This window comes from Nyctereutes procyonoides, unplaced genomic scaffold (genome assembly GCF_905146905.1).
Source record: "Nyctereutes procyonoides isolate TBG_1078 unplaced genomic scaffold, NYPRO_anot_genome, whole genome shotgun sequence".
NCBI classification, from domain to species: Eukaryota; Metazoa; Chordata; class Mammalia; order Carnivora; family Canidae; genus Nyctereutes; species Nyctereutes procyonoides.
In genome coordinates, this window is record NW_026575120.1 from 21,900,146 (window position 1) to 21,922,446 (window position 22,301).

Genomic DNA, 22,301 nt, shown 5'->3' on the forward strand with positions numbered 1-22,301 from the left:
AACAATCCTGAACTCCATGGCATGGCATCCCTTCAAGGAGGTCTGTGGACCTAAGAAAGCCAGGAGCCACCTCTCTCGACTTGGGCTTTGTAGTTGCATATTAGAATTTTAATTTGGTCCCAGCTCAAAGGGGCACTTAGTATCTGCTCCGTCTCTTCAATGTCTATCTACAACTATTTATCTACCTCTGCTTCTGTCACCAGGGCCAGATTGATAGTCATAGCATATCAATGACCGTAACTAGGTTTATGATCTTGAGATCCATAGCCACAGCACAGTGGCATCTGTCTCTACTACAACCCTATCTGTATCCACCTACGTCCATGCACCCCCCACCCCCACCTCCCGTTCCCTCCTTTTCTCTTGGATTGGCCTAGGGTGGGGTGCTTCACTGAGGGCTCTGGACTTGGGAACGAGAGGTCAGGAATTCAGAGCTGCCTCTAGGGCTCATGCCCTGCTCCAGCCTGGGTGTGCTATTCACCTTATACTTCAGATTCCTCATCTGTTGCAAAGGGATGATAACCCTAGTTTATTTTTTATTTTTTTTATTTTTTTATTTTTTTATTTTTTATTTATGATAGTCACACAGAGAGAGAGAGAGAGAGGCAGAGACACAGGCAGAGGGAGAAGCAGGCTCCATGCACCGGGAGCCCGATATGGGATTCGATCCCGGGTCTCCAGGATCGCGCCCTGGGCCAAAGGCAGGCGCCAAACCGCTGCGCCACCCAGGGATCCCTATTTTTTATTTTTAAAGATTTTATTTATTTATTTACTCATGAGAGACAGAGAGAGAGAGAGAGGGGCAGAGACACAGGCAGAGGGAGAAGCAGGCTCCATGCAGGGTGCCTGACGTGGGACTTGATCCTGGGTCTCCAGGATCACACCCTGGGCTGAAGGTGGCACTAAACCGCTGAGCCACCTGGGCTGCCCATTACCCTAGTTTATGTTGGGGGGCTACTGTGAATGTAAATAATGAGGAACATGTGCTTCGTGGGCTACCAAATACCACCTACAGGCAGAGTGGTCTTAGTGCTGGGCTGTTCAGGCCCAGCTGGGAGGCAATCCCACGGCGAGACCTATTCCCCAGGGGCAGTTGGCTGGGCTTGGCTCACAGGCGGAGCCCATGGGGTGACTAGGAGGGCAGAGGGCCAGGCTGCCCAGTCTGTGCTGGGACAAGACCCCGTAGATGGTAGATAGTGTGTGCTGAGCCCTGATCCCTCCCAGCCTCAACTTGCTTCTCTGTAACATCAACTGCTGATTCCATTATGAGATTTTGCCCTAAGATCTGCCACTAGTAAGGAACAATGAAGTATAAAGGTTAGCAGGATGCATAGCATCATCTTTGGTCCAAAATATGCTAGGACTCTGATTTGTGATAGGCTCCTGTGCTCAAAGCCTTGGGACCCCAGCGATGAAGGAAGACAGGGGGACTCTGGGCTCTGGAGGCTGCAAGTCCCAAGTTCCCAGGCGGCTGCAGGCTGAGGGTGCTGTGTCCAGAGCGGCTTGCGTAGCACGACTGCCCCCTAGCTCCACCCTGTCCCAGTGCCACAGGGCTGCTTCCTCAGAGTCCCAGCTCAGGACTAGTGGCAGCCAGGTGGGAGGTGGGGGAGTGAGGCTGCAGCCCAGGTGTCAGCCTTGGTCCCCGGGCGGATGCCCACCTCCCACCTCCCATTACTGTTTGTGACACTGTGACGCTGCAAGTCTAGGGGCACCCCACTCCCATTACACATCCAGCAGGCTAATAACGGTTTCCCACCAGCAGCATCTTCCAAATGAGGGCTTGGTGTGTGTGTGGTTCATGTTTTGAATTTCTTTTTTTACATTTTTTTAAAGATTTTATTTTTTTATGAGAGAGACACACACACACGCAGAGGCAGAGACACAGGCAGAGGGAGAGGCAGGCTCCATGCAGGGAGCCGGATGTGGGACTGGATCCCAGGACTCCAGGATCACACCCTGGGCCAAAGGCAGGTGCTAAACCGCTGAGCCACCCAGGGATCCCCCTTAAATTTCTAAGTGTACACCTTGGAGGGCATTTTGCCTCACTTGAAGATTTCTCTTTTTTATTTATTTAAAAGATTTTCTTTATTGATTCATGAGAGGCACAGAAAGGCAGAGACACACAGGCAGAGGGAGAAGGACTGTAGGACTGGATTCCAGGACCCTGGGGTCACGCTCTGAGCTGAAGGCAGACACTCACCCACTGAGCCCCCCCAAGGCATCTCTCACGAAGATTTCTTGATGAGGTGAGCAAGCCAGGCATTGGGAGGCGTCTGTGCCTCCTGTAACCGGTGAGCCATTGTCTACAACCAACCTCCCGACGCAGCCCAGGGTACCCTCAGCAGCGCCTGGGAGAGAATTACAGGGGCCCCTGCCCTTGGACAGCTGATGCTGCTGGAGACAAGACACACACACACAGATACACAAACAACGACAGTGAGGACACTGGCTGCACCACACATCAGGTTAAAGCAGACAGCAACATGGGCTCTCAGGCTCACGTGTTGTTTGTGTTCTTGTCTTGATGTTTTATGGTCAAAGAAACCTTCCCAGAAGGATGAGCAAGACTTGAGTGATTGGAGTAATGCTTCTGTGTCCTGCAGAGTGCAGTTTCTCCCCAAACCTACAGTGTCCCCAACAACGACGGGCGAGTAGTCCCTTGGTTCGGCCGCCCGACGGCGACGCTTGGGTCCCGGGGACTTGCTGTCAGCTCCGGGTCGAGCGCATGTGCGAGGATGAGGGCGCTCCGACCGCAGTCTCTAGCTCGCCGTTGATGCTTATGCCATGGAGATTATTAAACTCACTTCCCCGGTAGAGTGATTATATGATGCTCACTCGAAAATCGGGTTAAAAAGACCGTAAAAGAGGAACATTAGCAGGATGTTTAGGCATGCCACAGCTCTGGAGCGTGAAAGGTAAGGAAGGTATTTTTGTCAGCATTACAAGCTACCTAGATAAGCCTCTCTAGCTCCCTAAGCGACACTTGGCAGAGGTGCCCGCCTCATGCCTGTGATGTTATAGCTGACAGGGGGGCCTTGGTTCTTGTACCGGGATGAATGGCTGCGACAGTGAACCTGGATTGTACCCCTCCTGCTGCCACTTCTTCCTCCCAGGCCCAGTTCTCAAGCGGGTGGCCTGGGCTCTCAGGGGCTAAGTTAGTGTTTTCCAAAGCCACTGGAGTAGGCAAGAGAGAGAGAGAGTCCCCACTGACCCCTCCTTCCTGGGCATTGTTGACTTAATTTACCCTCAGTGGGCTTGTCCCACGTGTGGCAGCCCTGAGGGGGCCTGGATGAGGTCTGCGTTCCCCTGGGTGAATTTCCCAAGGTCCCCCCATTTAATCTCTCTCCCCAGGTCTGGTGGCAAGGGGAGACTCAAAATGTGATCCATTCCCTTCCCCGCCAGCAATGGCTCTGCCCCTCCCAGGTCCCCCTGGGGAGCCCCGGGCCCCTGTGGCCTCTTCCGACAGCACCTGGGCTGCGGTGGCTGCATCCAGAGCAAACTGGAGGCAATTTTCTCCAGTGGCCCGCTTGCCCCCGAAACTCCTAACAAGTGAGCAAAAATACATGCACAAGGGGTATACCATATAGCATAGTTAAGACTAGAAAATTAAAAAAAAAATCTGGATGTCTATCCACCTAAGACGAGATTGATCAATGTAAAAAGTACTAGTCAATGGAGTTAATGAAGCGGTGAGAAGACCGAAACAGTCTACATGCCGATGTGGTTCGATAGCCAAGATGTGTTGTCGAATAAAAGGACCCAGTGGCAAAGTAGGTCTCGGCTGTGTAATGAACAGTTGCATGTGTGTGGGAGGAGCGGCTGGAGATGCTTACCCCCCCCCCCCCGGTGGTGCTCAGAGATCAGATCTGAGGGGCAGGTGAGAAAGGCGTACTTCTTAAGTATACTCTCCTCATCATTTCCTTCTTTTTTTTAAAAATTTTTTTTAAATTTTTTTCATCATTTCCTTCTTTTTCTGTAGGCAAAATAATCAAACAGCTATCATGAAATGTGTAAGGTCAGCAACCCTTCTCCTGAGCACTTCTAGAGCTGGCTCTGCAAGCCAAGGATGTTTCCTCAGTTTCTGCACCTTGGTTTTGGGCCACAGGAGGGCTTGCTTCCTCCTCTTCTCCCCTGCTGATGGGTCAGTTTCAGCAGGGCAGGGACGTGTTCATGCCAGCAGGTGTTCTCCGCAGAACCCCGTCCGTGGTGAGTCCAAGAACCTGCCCGGTCCTGATTCATCCCCATCGGGCCTTGGCGTGTCCTGTCTCCTCCTTGTTTTCCTCCCACGTCGTCAGCCCAGGCAGTTGTCCCCATTGCTGTTTCGCTCTCTGCCCCTCGATGTACACCTGGCTGAGAATGTGTGCCTCCTCTGAGTCAGAGATCAGATGTGTGTGTGTGTATGTGTGTGTGTTGGTGTGTATGGGGGGGATACAGGTGTGTACAGGTGTGTTGTTTTGGGATTTAGTGGGTCCCGCCTTCTTGTGGCATCTGATACATTAGTATGGATAGGGTGAGGAGCTGGGGACTCACACGACACCGAGCTGACAGTGCACTGGGTGAATAAGGCCCAATTCTTCCTGCACATGAATTCCTCACGTCCCTGTTCCCCTTTCCTGAGCCAGCAGCCTTGATCCTTTATTCACACTTCAGTGAGAGTTAGCGGGGCGCATGAAAGCCGTGGGACTCACCTCAGACAGAATCTTGCCCAAATCAGAAGCTGACAGCAAGGGTTGACAGGCAGGTGGAGGAGGGGTTGTTTTTTTCTGTGGGCTTAGATTTCCCTGATTGCCAGTAATCACTGCCCCCACCCCACCGGGCACTCCAGGTCTGCATCCCTTCATCTCCTCTGGATGGTTCTCACCGGTTTCAATCCTTGGATGCTACAGCCATGCAATATCTTGGCAAATTCAAACTCCTCTCTTCCATTCTGAGCATCCTTTTCATCTTTGATCCCCTGAGGAGAAGTTTGCCATGAATGTCCTTGAAATTTGTGACGATTTCATGGATACATAACCTAATATGCCGATGTCAGCACAATCCATGCTCAGTCCTGGTTTTTCAGGTGATGACGACGATGACAGCTAGCTGCTGGGTGCCTTTGCACTTCGTGGATGAGACATTTCTGTGCAGTAACCATGCCTTTTAAGCATTGTCGTTCTTCCCAGATTATTTCCAGGTGAGAAGACAGAGGGACAAAGCAGATCCGTAACTTGCCCCAAACCCTGCAACCAGGAGTGCTGAGGCTGGCATTCCAGCCCACTCCTCAGAGGTCTGACACTCCTTGTAAGCATTACCCCAGCTAGGTCTCAAAGGAGCGGTTCATCTACTGATGTTAACAAACACTGGTGAGCAATGAACACAAGAACTGGAAAGCAAGGCCCGGGGGCTCCCAGGCAGAGGGGGCAGGTGGATGCTGGGGTCTGCTGCCAGCATGTGGCTGAGATCCACGCCCAAGCTACAGCTTAGTGCTGCCCCAAATGATGTGCTTTTCCTCATCCATCCTGCCTGCTCCCAGGGCCTCCGTCCATCCCTGCCCGCCCCTGGTGACTCTGTCCACTACTCCCCACTCCCTGTGACTCTGTCCACCCCCCACCTGTCCCCTGGTGACTCTGTCATACCTTTTCTCTCCCAGGACCTCAAATACCACATTCTTCCCTCTGGAGGATGACCTTGCTGCTTGTTTCCCTGAGGAAAGCAGGCAGTCAGAAGAGAACTGAAACACACTCCCTTTTTGGGGTGGAATTGTGTCCCTCAAAATTCACATGTGAACATCCTGATCCCAGGACTTCAGAGAGTGACGCTATTTGGGAGGGGTCTTCAAACAGGTAAGTTGGAGCACCTGGGCGGCTTGATGGCTTGTGTCTGACTCTTGATTTCAGTTCAGGTCATGATATTAGGGTCATAAGATCGAGGCCCACATCAGGCTCTGCACTGGATGTGGAGCCTGCTTGGGATTCTCCTCTCTTTCTCCCTCTCGTCCTGGTCCCTCTGGTCTCTCTCTCTCTGTCTCTCTCTCTCTCTCTGTCTCTCTCTCTCTCTCTGTCTCTATCTCTCAACAAAACAAAAAAAACACCAAGAGATGATTTAGTTAAATGAGGTCATAGGGAAGGTTCCAAGTCAGTGTGGCCCATGTCCTCATAAGAGGAGATGAGACACAGACACACAGGGGATGGCCATGTGAGGACACGGAGGAGATAGCTGTCCACATGTCAAGGAGAGAGCCTGAGGGGTCCACAGCCCTGCTGGCACCTTTGAAGCAGACCCTTAACCTCCAGGGCTATGAGGAATCAAGATTATGTTAGTCCGCCCAGGCCAGGTGCTCTGTTATGGCAGCTCCCTGAGACTAAGAAACCCCCACGATGCTTGTCCCCTCCTGCACCTGTGCCTGTGCTTGCTGCCTCTCCTGGGAGAGGAACGATGCATCTATTTTGTGCATCCACACAAACCACTGGTGAACTCTACTCAGTATGAAGTAATGGATGTTTCTAAACCTGGCTGTCCTCTCATGGGTTCAGAATTTTTTTCCTGAGAAAATCCCACTTTCCCTGTAGGAGCCTTCCAGCTCTCCAGACACCTGGGATGATCAGCCATGGGGTGACCATCCCGTTCTCCTCAATTTCCCTTAAAGGATACTAACTTTGATCAGCTGGTTGGTTGACGTTAGCTCCCCAAATGGAAAATCTTCATTTAGGTGCTTTCCAAAACTTTGGCAGCTCTCATGGTTTGCTCCAGCTAATAACTGCTCTACAAGAGGGAGGGAAACCGGCCCTGATTTGTGTCGTTTTCTGATTTCCAAGGTGCAAATTCTTCCACCAGGACTGATGCCAGCTTCCAAAGTGAGGTCATTGAAGGAGTGGCACACTGCTGTACATTTAAGTAACTTTACGAGCACAGCTGATGGTAAAGTGTAATAAAATAATTAGGACAGGATGGATTTTGAATATTTGCTACCTTTCAAAAATATAATTTGAATGTATGTTTATATAACTTACCTTGAAATAACAGTTGTAGTTAACAATCAGCTTGCAAAATACCTAAAAATTAACAAGGGGTGTTTGAGAACTGGTCTCCAGCACATCACTGCCTGCTTATCACTTAGCAAAACCCTAAAGTCCATTTGTCCCTTTAGAAAGTCTAAATTTTATACTTTGGGCATGCTTGTTCCCCAGAGGACTTTGTATTTGGACCACATAATTCCTTTTGGCTGAATCATATCAGAAGCCCCTTTCTGCATCATGACAATTCCCTATACTGTGAGGCAGGGATTTCCTCCCACAAAAGAAGCTGAAAATATCACATTCCTTTGCAGCTCAGGTATAGCCACATGGTCCAGGCTCCGCCAACTAGAGAGGCCCACTGCAGTGCTGTGATGGGAGCCCTGTGGGATCAGGGTCCAGGTTGTGACAAGTCTTAGTAGTGAGCACAGTTACCTCTGCAGCCCCCACACACCGCCCACCCTCCACTATTCTGTGCCCTGCTCTTCCTTCCTGGAAGTTCATCCTTCCTCCTTTCCCTACAGTTCTACTGCATGTTTGTATCCTTATGTAATGATAGTTCTGTTTTGCATCTGTGTCCTACATAATACCTTGTTTTGTTTTGCATGGAGCTTCAGATGGAATCATACTGTATGCATTGTTCTGTCTTCCTTTTGCTCAACACTGTTTCACTGTTTCAGAGATTTGTCCATATTGTTGTTTGCAGCTGTAGTCCATTGATTTTTTTTACCCCAGTGTCCATTGCATGAACACATCTCAGTTTATTTACCCATCTCACTGTGGATGGATAGCTGGGCTATCTCTAGACTTTTGCTTGTTCAGATATCTTGCTGTATTTGGTTAAGGGAAAAAGAAAAATTTCACCTCTGACAGAGGCTGGATCACAGGTTATATCTGAATATTGCTTGGCTTAGTTTTGCATAGGGTATATAAAGAAGTTAATATAATTGTCTCTGTCACCTTATATCTTAAAACTTTGATTTCATTGTGACCAAGAAAAGCAAAGCAAGCAAGAGCGGAGGGAATTATCTGGAATTTTAGCAGTTTCAAAGGCACGATGTGTACAAAACTAGAGAACAGAGTAACAAGCAGTGTCTTCAACCACGGACATCTGAACTAGCAATGCCCACACAATTATTTACATCGGTATAGAAATTTTAAGCCATACTGAAGTGTGAAGAAGTCTGGGAAATTTCTCAGGGCAACCAAACCTACTGACCAAGTAATATTTGCTGGGTGTCTACTTTGTGCAAGGCATTCTATGAGGTATTGCAAGAAGTACACGGATGCTTACAAGATGCAATAAAAGTTGCTCTAGACCTTACGGAGCTTATACATTGACTATGGATAGACACAGATACAAGTATGTGTGTGCTGAGGGCCAAAGGAATGGCTAGGAGCGTAACTTCTGTAAGGTTTCTGTTTTACCCCTGGATCGTAAGCTCTGTGAGAGCAGACACTGAAATAGTCTGCTTTCCTTCCTTCCTTCCTTCCTTCCTTCCTTCCTTCCTTCCTTCCTTCCTTCCTTCCTTCCTTCCTTCCGATTTTATTTACTTGAAAGAGAGAGCATGAGCAAGGGGAGCAGCAGAGGGAGCGGGAGAAGCAGACTCCCCGCTGAGCAGGGAACCCTCCCCCCACCCCGTGTGGGGCTCCATCCCACCACCCCAGGGTCATGACTTGAGCCAAAGGCAGATGCTCCACCGACAGAGCCCCTCCCCCCAGGTGCCCCCTGAAGTCTTCTTTCCATCATGTCCCCACAGTTGAAGAGATGAACAAATGAAGAGACTGGAATCATCAGGAAAGACTTTGTGGAGAAGAAAGTTCTTTTAATTTAATTATTTAATTTAAATTCAATTAATTAACACATAGTGTATTATTGGTTTCAGAGTTGGAGGTCAGGGATTCACCAGTCTGATACAACACCCAGTGCTCATCCCATCATGTGTCCTCCTGCATGCCCATACTCCAGTGACCCCACCTCCAACCCCACCCCTCCAGTGACCCTGTTCCTAGAATTAAGTATCTCATGGTTTGTTTCCCTCTCTGATTTCATCTTGTTTTATTTTTCCCTTCCTTCCCCTATGATCCTGTTTTGTTTCTTTAATTCCACATATGAGTGAGATCATATAATTGTCTTTCTCTGACTTATTTCACTCAGCTCCAATTCCCTCTAGCTCCATCCATGTTGATATAAATGGCACGATTTCATTCTTTTAGATGGCTGAATAATATTCCATTGTATATATACCAAATCTTCTTTATCGATTCATCAGTCAATGGAGCTCTGGGCTCCTTCCACAGTTTGGCTATTGTGGACATTGCTGCTGTGAATATTGGGGTACAGGGGCCCCTTTGGATCACTATGTTTGTATCCTTTGGATAAATACTCGGTAGTACAATTGCTGGGTTGTAGGGTAGCTCTGTGTTTAACTTTATGAGGAACCTCCACCCTATTCTCCAGAGTGGCTGCACCAGCCTGCATTCCCACCAGAAGCACTCGAGGGTTCCCCTTTCTGAGAAGGAAGATCCTGGTGTGAACACTGAGAGAGGTAGCACTGACTCTGAAAAGTAGCAATAGGTGAAGGGGCTGGGCCTCGGCATTTCAGGTTGGAGAGAGGAGGAAGCCAGGCTGTAGCAAAGAGCTCGGCAGGGAATGAAGTGGGGAGGACTCTGGAAGGGCCAGGTGAGGCCCCAAAGTCAAGGTCTTGAATGCTAAGTTAAGGAGTTTAATTTTCTTCTACAGTTAGAAGAACCGCATTGCAGTGTATTGAGCAGGGGAGAGAACCTATGTTTTGGGAAGATTTGTTTTAGAGGGATGCAGAAAAAAGCGTGTGTCAGCTTGGGTGACAGAGAAAACTGGGATCCCTGTCTCTAAACTATTGGGGCTTATTTGAGCAGTAGCAGTTGGAGGACGCCCAGGGTGGCAAGAAGGGACAAGCCCTGATGCACAACAACTTTTCCAAGCAGCTTCATATTTTCTACTGTTTTTTTTTTTTTTTTTTTTTGGCCAAAGCAAGTTACATGTTCAGGTCCAGATTCAAGGGGGTGGAAAATAAATACCACTTCTTGATGGAAGGAGGGGCAAAGCCATAAGTCAAAGGGGAGAATATATAGGGAGGGGTGAGTTCTGGCCATTTTTGAAGTCTCCTACCCTGGGCTAAGGGCTAAAGGAAACAGAAAGGTCTAGATGCTTGGAGGTTGGGTTAGAAAGAGCAGAAATGCATGCATCCACTTTCTGGAACACATCTAAATGCCATACATCTTCAAATCTGCCTCTGATTTGGAGAGATGAACCCAGAAATTTTGCAGACCATTTTGGGCAAGTATTTAACCCAGCTCTCAGAACACGGGTGTCTAGAAAAACAGACTCAGATACTGTGTCTTTTCCTGGCTCTTTTGGGCTGAGTCATTTTATTATTTTTTAATATTTTATTTATTTATTTATTTATTCATGAGAGACACACAGAGAGAGGCAGAGACACAGGTAGAGGGAGAAGCAGGCTCCATGCAGGGAGTCCAACGTGGGACTTGATCCCGGGACTCCAAGATCACACCTTGGGCCAAAGGCAGGCGCCAAACCACTGAGCCACCCAGGGATCCCCATGGGTTGAGTCATTTTAAAAATAAAAGTGAACATTGAATTTAAGCAGTTGGAAGCATTCCTGGTTTCTTATCAGCTATGGCAGCAGGGGCACTCCCTCAAACCAAACCTCAAGTTCTGAGTCCTCCCACTACCAACAATCTACAGTGTAATGCATTGTAGGCATAGCATATGGGGTTGACGAGCTTTTCGGACACCATTAGAAAAAAGTTTTTTAGTCCCGAAAAAATTTTTAACTCAAAATTGCAAAAGATACCAAAAAATCTAAATTCACATATATCATTAAAATAATTTGAAAGCAATTTCTATTTCTTCTTACTTCTCAGAGATGACAAAAAGTCACATGGACAATAGCAACTTAAATGACTTCTTTATAGCCAAATAAATCCAAAAGTAGAATAAATATTCCTTCAAATCCAGTTTCATGGCAAAAATCCAAAATAAGATACTTAATATACAAAGAGGATGAATTACTTTGTGTGTTTGGATGTACCTAATCTAAACGTGCTGTGCAGGGTCTCGGGAAGGTCACAGAACACCCCAAGGACAGGGAGGATGACTTTATGGATTTGGCAAGAGCCTCACATTCGGGGCTATCCACATTTTCCAGGTGGGGAAACCACTTAGATCCGCAGAGGGCAGCTTTCCGGGGGTTCACTCAACACGTGTCCGAGGCGACTCCTCCTGGCCTTTGACTGGCTTTAGCAGAGCGCAGGTTTCCCTGGGAAACCTCCTGCTTGACTCTGCCCTGTGCTGAGTGCTGTGTGCCAGGGACCAGGAGCTGGGTGCTCTGTGTCAGAGACTGGGTGCTGAGTGCTCCACGCCAGGACCGGGTGCTGGGTGCACCCTGCCAGGAACCGGGTGTTGAGTGCTCCGTGCCAGGGACCGGGTGCCGGGCCACGAGGATTCCTTCCTGCGGGGAACGACTGCTCCGAGACTGTGGCCAGCTGCCCGCCTGTTAGCCCTGAAGGAGGTACAAACCGCCGCCGCAAACCCCCCAGCCCGCGTCCCCACCCGCATCGGGACTGGTCCTCACAGCCGAGCTCAGGCCTCCACTTCCTGGGGGCGTGGCCCCACCTCCCACCCCGGTAGGTCCCGCCCCTCGGCGGCTCGGTCCGCAGACGCCGCGGCGCGCTCCTCTGACGTGAAGCGCCTTCCTCTGACGTCAGGTCCCGCCCCGGCCCCGCCCCGCGCCCGCCCTCCGGAGCCTGAGCGGCTTTGCCTGAGGCGGCGGCTGAGGCGGCGGCTGAGGCGGCGGCGGGGGTCGCGGTCGCCCACCCTGCGGCGGCCCGCTGTCAGTCGGCTCCCGTCCCCGGCCGGCGGGCGATGGTGCGGCGGAGCGCGCGGACGCGGGCGGCGCGGCGGCGGGCATGAGGGAGGATGGAAGGGCAGGACGAGGTGTCGGCGCGGGAGCAGCACTTCCACAGCCAAGTGCGGGAGTCCACGGTGAGCCGGCCCCCGCCCCCGAGGCCCCGGGCGCCTCCCCCGCCCCCCGAGGCCCCGGCCCTCGCGCCCCCGGCCGCCTCCTGCCGCGCGCGCCCCCGGCCTTCCCCGCCTCCCGCGCCCCCGGCCCCGAGCGCCCGTGGCGGCCCCCCACGCCCCGTGTCCAGGTCTCGCCCTCGCCCTCGCCCTCGGCCACGCCCCCCGCCGCGCCCCTCCCCCTTCGTGCGGGGTACACACCGCCCCCGCGTCCCCGGAGCTCCGGGGGCGCCGCGCCGTCCGGCTAGCGGACCTCGGCGCGGGGAGGAGCGCCCGGGGCGGTCGCCCGCGCCGTCCCCTCGGCGCCCGTGTCGGAGCGGGGGGCGGGCGCCGGCCCTGCAGACCCTCCCGGCGCCCGGGTGCAGAGCGCCGAGCGTCGGCCGCCCGGCTGGTGGCCCCCGCGGCTCTCAGACCCCCCCGCCCCACGCCGTAGGGGTGGGAAGAGCGGCGCTGTGGGCCCGGGCCGCGGTGCTGCGGGGCGGCTGCTCCGGTTCCCCGTTGGGTCCTGCCGCTGGCCTCGGGGGCCTGCACCTGCCGAGGCTCACCTGTTCGTGCCCCAGCGGACCCCCAGCGTCAGCCGCAGCCTGGGGGGAGGTAGAGACGGTCGGCTGGACAGTCGCCTCTTGCCGTGGTCCTGGGTATGGGGAGTGGAGGGTCCCGCTGCCGAGCCGTCGCCTGGAGGACCGAGCGGTCCTGGGGCGGCGCGTGCGTGGCTGTGGCGGGACGGGCGCCCTCGCTGGTTTGAGGCTCGGGCTGCGGCCGCTGTGGGCGTTTCCGGGGCGTGCGGGGCCGCGCCGGGGGGCGGGGCGCTGGGGACGGCTGGGGACGGCTGGGGACGGCTGGGGACGGCTGGGGACCGCTCGGGACCGCTCGGGACCGCTCCTCTGCGGCGTGCGCTCCGCAGCGCTGTCACAGCCGCGCTCGCTTCTCTTCCTTAGGCACACCTGGCATTTCTGTGCTCTTCTAAACGGAAGCCGTTGTAGTCAGCGTGTCATCCTATTTGTTGCCTAGGAAGAGCATTTGCGCTTCCCTGATGAATGAATTTGAGTACCTCTTCATGGACTTAGGGTCATTGGAACTCTGTTGTGGAGCGTCTTCAAATCTTTCCCCCATTTCTAAATTCTCCTTCTAATCTCTTAAATGTTGACCTGCACGATTTCTTTATATATTCTGAATATGATACCTTGGTCAGGTATATGTATCGAAAATGTTTTTGGTTTTCCATTTTGTGGGTGCTTAAACTACTCGATATCTTCCGATGAGCAGAAATTCTTAATTTTTTTTTTCTTTTAATTTTTATGTAGTTCACTTGATCAAAAAATTTTCTTATATGGTCAGTACTTTCCCATGTCCTGTTTAAGAAATCTGTGCCTACTCCAAGATTATGAAGATATTCTCTGATTTACTCTTCCCATTTAGAGCTGCAGTTCATCTGGAATTTATTTTGTGTGTGTTTTGAGGTAGGAGTCGTTTTTTTCCATCTGGATGTCCTGTCACTTTAGGACATATGACCTTTGTCATGAATTGGGTAACTATAATTGTCAGATTTTGTAATCCATCCTGTTCTATTGATCTATTTGCTTTTTGGCTTTACTTTTTAGTTAATTAGATGTTCTGTCATTGGATTGAGAAAGGGACCCATGTTTTAGTAGTCAGGTGCTTTGTTACCTCTGCTACTGTGAAAACAACTTAGTTTTGGTGCTGATTTTAAAGTTCTTTAGTTCTGTCCCTTGTCATCCGGCTTCCTCTGAGCCAGCACCCCTGGGTGGTGAATGTACTTCACCCTCTACAGAGGCTCTACAGACACTGAACAGGCTCATTAGGTTTCTAGTCTTTGGCATTCTGTTTTCAAATTATTCATATTCAGAGTGAATATAAATATTTGAGTTTTCTCTAGGACTTGTTGCTGATTCTTTTAATTAACCTTTTTTTTTGGTTTTACCATGTAATGCTAGAAGTTTTACCTTTTTTCCTGATAAAATATGCATAGCTTATGATTGACATTGTTAAGTGTATAGTCCAATGGCTTAAGTACATTCACATCATTGTGCAACCATCACCACTGCCCATCTCTAGAACTTTGCTGTCATTCCAAACGGAACGCCTTTCCTTTCTCCTTCCAGCTCTTGGTAACCATCATTCTTTCAATCTCTATGAATTTGACTATCCCAGGTATCTCATATAAGTAGGATTGTACAGTATTTGTCCTTTCATGTCTGGCTTATTTCACTCAGCATAATGTTTTCAAGGTTTCATGGATTTTGTAGCATGTGTCAGAATTTTTTTTTCCTTTTTGGCATTGGATAATATTCACTTGTATGGACATATGACATTTTGTTTATCCATTCGTTCATCAGTGGACATTTGGGTTGTTTCCTGGTCTTTGTAAATAGTGCTGCTATAAACATGGGTGTAGAAATATCTTTTTGAAACTTTGCATTCAATTTTTTTTTGATATGTGCATACTCAGATGTGGAATTGTGAGATCACTTGGTAATTTTATGTTTATTTTTTTGAAAAACTGCCATGCTGTTTTCCACAGTGGTTGTGTCATTTCACATTCCCATTAGCAGTGCTCCAGGATTCCAGTTTCTTCACCAACACAGGTTATTTTCTGTTGTTTTACAGAATAATAGTTATCCTAATGGATGTGTAATGGTATCTCATCATGGCCTTTATGTGCATTTCCCATGTGATTAGTGATGTTGAGCATTATTTTATGTGCTTTCTGACCATTTGTGTATCTTCTTTGGAGAAATATTTGTTTGAGTAGTTTGCCCGTTTTTTTTTTTTTTTAAGTTTTTAAATTGGAGTTCAAGTTGCCAACATATAGCATAACACCGAGTGCTCATCCCGCCAAGTGCCCCCCTCAGTGCCCATCACCCAGTCACCCCAACCCCCCGCCCACCTCCCCTTCCACTACCCTTTGTTCATTTCTCAGAGTTAGGTGTCTCTCATGTTTTGTCACCTTCACTGATATTTTCATTCATTTTCTCTCCTTTCCCTTTATTTCCTTTCACTAATTTTTATATACCCCAAATGAATGAGACCATATAATGTTTGTCCTTCTCTGATTGACTTATTTCACTCAGCATAATACCCTCCAGGTCCATCCACATCGAAGCAAATGGTGGGTATTTGTCGTTTCTAATGGCCGAGTAATATTCCATTGTATACATATACCACATCTTCTTTATCCATTCATCTCTCAATGGACACCGACTTTGCCTGTTTTTTTTTTTAAAGCCTTTTTAAATTTTTTTAAAATTTTTATTTATTTATTTATGATAGTCACAGAGAGAGAGAGAGAGAGAGAGAGAGAGAGAGAGGCAGAGACACAGGCAGAGGGAGAAGCAGGCTCCATGCACCGGGAGCCCGACGTGGGATTCGATCCCGGGTCTCCAGGATCGCGCCCTGGGCCAAAGGCAGGCGCCAAACCACTGCGCCACCCAGGGATCCCCCTTTGCCTATTTTTGAATTGACTTGTTGACTTTCAGAAGTTCTTTATATATTCTGGATATTAGTCCCTCATTAAATGTCAGATTTTCAAATATTTCTTCCCATTCTGTGGGTTGTCTTTTTACTCTTGATAGTGTTCTTTGATGCACAGAAATTGTTAATTTTGATGAAGTTCATTTTATGCATTTTTTCTTTTTTGCCTATGCTTTTGGTGTTATATTCAAGAAATCATCATCAAATCCAATGTCATGAAGATACCTACCTATGCTTTCTTCTTAGAGTTTTATAGTTTTAACTCAACATTTGGGGTCTTTGATCCATTCTTGTTTTTTTTTTTAAGATTTTGTTTATTCATGAGAGAGAGAGAGAGGGAGAGAGGTAGAGACACAGGCAGAGGGAGAAGCAGGCTCCATGCAGGGAGCCCGATGTGGTACTCGATCCCAGGACTCCAGGATCATGCCCTGGGCCGAAGGCAGGTGCTAAACTACTGAGCCACCCAGGGATCCCCTCTTTGATCCATTCTGAGTTAACTTTTGTATATTGTGTAGTATTTAACTTTTAAATATTCATGTAATAATTCTGTTTTGTCTTCAGTATTATGAATATCTTAGAGTTCTCTTGTCAATTACTTTAATGATTACCTTGGATTTTAATTGTTAACCAGGTAGTAGAGATCTATTTTTCTTCTTCCTTTTGCTGGCTTTTTTTCCTTTTTTCTTTTGAACTTCAGGTGCACAGAATGGGATTAATTGGTTCATACACAAATTTTTCATTGGTTCATGTGTGACCTGCTTTTGATTAACCTATTTTTAAATAGTTTGCACCCATGAACTATTACCCAGGATACTAAAATGTTGACTTTAGCAAAATACCCAGCAGGAGAATTGAAGTATGGGCAGTAATTTATATGTACCCACAGCATCACTTGTCTTTTGGTCCATCTATTCTCTCTCTCTCTCTCTCTTTTTTAAGATTTTATTTATTTATTAGGGAGAGAGAGAGAGATAGAGAGAGGGGCAGAGCCACAGGCAGAGGGAGAAGCAGGCTCCATGCAGGGAGCCTGATGTGGGACTCGATCTGGGGTCTCCAGGATCAGGCCCTGGGCTGAAGGCGGTGCTAAACCGCTAAGCCACCCGGGCTGCCCATCTCTCTCTTTTTTTAGGTAGGTTTCAGGCCTAGCACAGAGCCCAACATGGGGCTTGAACTGACAACCCTGAGATCAGACCTGAGCTGAGATCAAGAGCTGGTCGCTTAACCAGCCCTGGTATATGTTTTTAAGGTGCATTTACTTAGTTGGTATCTTCCAAGTGGTTTTCTTACATTGGTGCCACTGATAGAGCTATTACTTTAAAAGGGTCACAGATTAATATATAACTGTACCAAAAAATCCCTGTAATTCCTTCACTAAATTAATAATAAATAACGTTTATTGAGTGCTTCCTATGCTTACTAGGTATCTAACTTGAGTCTCCCAATAAGCACAGCACGTGGCCAAGGTGGTACAGTCAGCATGGATGGAACCAGACTTTAAATCCAGGCAGGCTGATTTCACAGCCTGTACTGTATTTACAGTCCTATAGAATTTAAATCTCTACCATAACAGGGTTATGTGGGATCCAACTAGGTTGGGTACATAAAATACTTGTGGTAAGGCTAATGAAAGGACCAAAGAGAACCTATGAAATTAGCTGGCAGGGAATTTTGAGGTCTAGCTGCACAATTTGAATTCTTCCTATTTCTCGCTATGGCTTACGCTCCCTAACTTGGCTGTAGTATGTTTGAGAACAGTTCTGGGATTCACTAGGACTTTTACAACAGTAGAGATTTTAGGGCCCTCTAATTTACTTTGCTTCCTTTTGGCCAAATAGAATGGGAAAATAATGGAGATGCCAGGAATCATCCTCTCTCTATTGCTTCCCTGGGGCGGGGGTGGGAGGGTTACCTGCCTTTTTCTACCAGGGTCTTGCCTTCATCTCCATGACTTACTCTTTGTGCTGCAGATAAAAACTTTAGCCCTTGCATCTTGAGAATAGGGGTTGGGCAGAAGATGGGAGGAATCATCAATCTTGTACTGAAATTTGGAATGCAGTTGTCTGGAGGTCTGTAGACTTCTCTGGGCTTTGCCACTGCCCTCCAGCCAAAGACCACTAGGAATATACCTGTATATGTATGTGGTTGGACAAGTTGGGTTGATTGCATGTTGCAGTAAGAAAAAATGTGTACCATGGGAACTATAGGGTGTTTCAATAAAAGAGCCTTTAAAAGGAACTTCTAAAAATAGGATTTGGGCTTGTGTTGGGTGATTTGGAAAGGTTTAAGGAGATGGGGCTTTGATCTGTATTGGATGCTGTTAAGAAGCAGAGATAATTCTATGATTGAGTATCTTAATCTTATGTAGGAGGAGAGAAGTCAGGGTGGGGTGAAGTTAAAAGTAGTTGGTAAAGAAGCAAGTCATTCATATAAGCCATAGTGGGGAAATATTTGGTCATTTTTATGATTTGGATTTTTTTTTTTTTTTTGCTTTGTTCAGGCTTGATTACGGTGGTGTTGTTTATTGTTTGTCCATTATGGTCATAGAGTGCCCATCTCTGATGTTACTGTGCTCTGCAGTTGTTTATTTTCAAGAGAAGAAACATCAAGGCCAGCCGTGAATGCCTCACTCTGAGCTGCTAGCCAGTTTATAGCAACAACAAGGCCCAGCTGATAGTAGCAGGCCAGCTTCCAGGTGTCAGGGCTTCTTTTCTTTTTCTCAGTGTGGTCCATGAAGTCTTAGAGTGGAATGGTGTAGTAGATACAAATCCAATAGCTGACATATATAGATTTTATAACATAAGTGAGTGGAAAGGAATGGGATAGAGGTATAGAGGATTCTTTGTATTTGATTTTGATAAACTGGGTGAAATGAATTTCCCCTGGTAGGTGGTACAGTAGCCCATAAAGATGTTCATGTGGTATCTCTGGAACCCATTGTTATCATACGTGGCAGAAGGGACTTTGCAGATGTGATTACCTTAAGGGAGAGATTGTCCTAGAGTATCTGGGTGAGTGCAGTATAATCACAAGAATCCATATAAGAAGGAGATGGGAGAGTCAGAGTTAGAGAAGATGTGAGAACCAGCAGAGGGTAGAGTGAAGCACTTTTAAGATAAGTCAAGGAAAGTGAATTGGCCTCCAGAAGCTGGAAAGTCAAGGAAATGGATTCTCCCTAGAGTCTCCAGAAGGAACTAGCCTTGCTAACATCTTGATTTTAGCCCAGTGATACCTATGTTGGATTTGTGACCTTTAGAACTATGAGCTAATAAATTTGTGTTAAGTCACTAAGTTTGTGGTAATTGGTTAGAGCAGCCAGCCACTCAGAATCCTTCATCAGGAGGCTTTGACCTTCACAGCTCTCCTTGTGAGTATACCTCACTTCTCTCTAGTTATGTGCTGGAGGCTGAAGGAGACTGAGGGATTTCTAATTGCACGCGAGAGGTTTTTTCTTGTTATTTCCGTCTTAAGTGATAACTGGAAGTATATTTCCTAAGACGTATAGGCATCCAAAGAATTGTCATGTCATTTCAGCACGATTTCTAGTGTTTTCCTTTTATTTCCAAGCTAATGGCATACAGTAGGATAGAATATAAAATCTCTGAGAGCTGTGTACTTTTGTTTTATTCTATACAGTATTTGTAGAATTGTAGATATTCACTCATGATGTTAAGGTTTTGAAGATTATATCCAAATGTAGTAATATAGGTTGATTTTCTGAAAACCATGGTGGTAATGTAATTCAAGGAACTTAAGGCATTGTAAGAAAAAAACAGACACAAGGTGATAAAGGTCACAATTTATCTTTGAAAGCCCTTGTGTTTTAACACTTAAGATGGAATAATTCAGAAAGGGCACGTAATAAAGACAATAAATTTTAATTTTACACTGTTAATATCTGTTATCTGGTGTGTTAGAATCTTTGGAATCTTGTTTCCTAGAATTTCAGTAGGATCCTTGTAATGCATTTTGGATTGTTTTGAATAATATGCATTATTATCTGTTCTTCTGTCCTTTTATCTGTCTGTTCTTCTCTCCAGACATCCTTCTGATTTTTGGCTCAGGGTTGTTGACTCCTGGGACCCAGCTTCTCACTATCTTTCTACTGGCACAGAAGAACTTGTGTGCTGGAAGTGAGAGACGCTGTGGGTGACCTTTCCCAGATGTTGGGGTGTAGAACCTTAGCTCTTTGCGTGATGAATCCATGTCAGAACACCTGGTATCTTTTCTGTACCCATTCTCCTACTGCCTCCACAGACAGTAGTGGGGTGCCTTCTGCAGCTTAAATTTGCCTTCCCAAGATGACATCATAAAAACTATTTCCCTGTCATCTCAGTTTGTTTTTTTCATTGCTGACCCATCTCCACCAGGAATGACTTGAAATTTGAGGATGCCAGGATTTTTTGTTTTTTATATATTTATTTTTAAGGTTATATTTATTTATTCATTAGAGACACACACAGAGAGAGGCAGAGATCCAGGGAGAGGGAGAAGCAAGCTCCTCGCAGGAAGCCCGATGTGGGACTCGATCCCAGGACCAGGATCATGCCCTGAGCTGAAGGCAGATACTCACCCACTGAGCCACCCAAGCATCCCAATTTTTTGTTTTATTTTTATTTAATTTTTTTCAATTTTTTGTTTTAAAAAAGCTTTGTGGAATTAAATTTGCAGGAACTGCACAAATTGTGTGAGGGGAAATTGAAGTTGGAGAGGGAATACAATATCATTTTCTTTTCTTTGTGGGTCTTTTGGTGGCAGGACTGATGATAAAACTTGTAGTGTTTTGGGGGCACCCGGGTGGCTCCGTGGGTTAAGTGTCTGCCTTTCAGCTCAGGTTATGGTCCCAGGGTCCTGAGATTGAGCTCTGCATTGGGCTGCCTGCTCAACAGGAAGCTTGCTTCTCCCTCTCCCTCTGCTTGCTGCTCCCCCTGCTTGTGTGCTCTCTCTCTCTCAAATAAACAAAATCTTAAAAAAGAAAAAAAGGCAAAAAGCTTGTAGTGTTTCAGTTGTGTAGGTCATAGATTTTCTAGATAGAATTGTTAGTTATTCTGATATTTAATTAATAAATCAATTTTTTGTATATCTTCGTCGGGGCTTAGGATTCAGGAATATTCTGCATACCCTATAATTAATTTTTTAGAGTGAGGGAGAGGGTAAGAGTGAGCAGGGGGTTGGGGGGCAGAGGAAGAGAAAGAATCTTAAGCAGGCTCCCAGTACAGAGCTTGATGAAGGGCTCGATCTCATGACCCGGAGATCATGCCTGGAGCCAAAACCAAGAGTCAGACACTTAACTGAATGAGCTGCCCAGGTGCCTCTCCCATACCCTTTAAAGTACAGTTTTTGGCCTTTAGAAGTCATTCATCTAACATTGTTTTAATTTTCCTCCGATCTATGTCTATATCTTTCAAAGAGCACCATAACTAAATATGGAATTTGACAAAAAGCTGAGCATCTAAGACTGCAAGCAGGGTTGTTTCACTAGCATACTAATTCATGCTTCTTTAGTGATTCTATCGGATTGATCTATAAGTTTGTTGATGTTGTTTATTTGAATATCAGATGTATTAGGCCTGTACTGTTTTTATTCATAGTTAATTCTTTCTTTCAAAACCCCAAATTTTAACCTTTGTATTTTATTGACAACCTGAGCTTCTCTTTATTGCACAGCAGTACTGAAAGCTGAACAAGGAGGCAGATTTGTTGGGTTTGGACCAGGGCAGTGTAGGTTGCAGTCATATCTTTCCTATTTAGTAGCTGTGTGATACTGGGCAAGTTGCTTAATCTCTTGGAATCTTAATTTTCTTGTCCATGAAAATGGGAATTATAATATCACCTTAAAGATGTGAGAGTTAAGTGAAACAATGCTGGGAAAGTGCTTGGCATGGTACTAGAGATGTGATCATTACTTAGTACCTTGGGATTTATTATTTCTGTTGACTTTGATGTATTGAATTAAGTTTCTTTAAGAATAGATGATTTTTGAATGAGTTTCAGAGTTCTAGTTACCAAGAGCACTTGATGTAACTTTGTTAACTTGAGGGACATCTAGAAAATGAAAGAGCAAGGTGATGGGAAATTTTTTCTTCATGTTCATATTTTGCTTTTGCTTCTGTACTTACACTCCAGGAAGTCCCATGTAGTAGCTTTTAAATATGTTCCAGGGCTGGCTACATAATTTTGAAGCCCAATTCAAAATGAAAACACAGATTCCTTATTCAAAAAGCAGGAAAAAATGCTGTTAAAAGTATTTTAGTACTTGAGCACTTGGGTGGCTCAGTGGTTGAATGTCTGCCTTTGGTTCAGATTGTGATCTTAGGGTCCTGTCCTGGCATCAAGTCTAGCATCAGGCTCCCTGTGGGAAGCCTGCTTCTCTCTCTGCCTGTGTTTCTGCCTCTTTCTGTGTCTCTCATGAATAAAAAACAAAACAAAACAACAACAGCAAAAAAAAAAACCCCCACAAAAACCAAAACTAAAATATAAAGATTTTCTTTTATTATGTGTTTTTTCCCTAAATTGCTGTGGTGCTTTTTGTTTAGTGTTCAATGTTATCCTAAATAAAAAAAACTATTTTAATTCCAGTATAATTACTGTGTTATATTAGTTTGGGGTATACAATATAATGATTCACCAATTCCATGTATTACCCAGTGCTCATCAAGTTAAGTGTGTTAATCCCCTCATGTATTTCACCCATCTCCTCACCATCCTCCTCCCTGGCAACCATCTGTTTGTGTTCT

The 22,301-nt window shown here is 46.7% G+C and overlaps 1 protein-coding gene and 1 long non-coding RNA gene across 7 annotated transcripts in view; one reads left to right on the plus strand and one right to left on the minus strand.

The window, feature by feature from the left end:
- Positions 1-10,942: 10,942 nt before the first annotated feature.
- Positions 10,943-12,789, minus strand: LOC129515856 (uncharacterized). The gene is made up of 2 exons (XR_008665665.1): positions 12,621-12,789; positions 10,943-11,509 (listed from the first exon to the last, which is right to left on the minus strand). It is a non-coding gene; the product is annotated as an uncharacterized LOC129515856 (long non-coding RNA).
- Positions 11,832-22,301, plus strand: part of LMBR1 (limb development membrane protein 1) — a 151,273-nt gene continuing 140,803 nt past the window's right edge. For all 6 annotated transcript variants that reach the window (XM_055334955.1, XM_055334954.1, XM_055334958.1 and 3 more), the window contains exon 1: positions 11,832-12,042. In XM_055334955.1, coding sequence (XP_055190930.1) covers positions 11,977-12,042 — 66 coding nt within the window. In that variant the 5' untranslated portion in view covers positions 11,832-11,976. The remainder of the gene's footprint in view (positions 12,043-22,301) is intronic.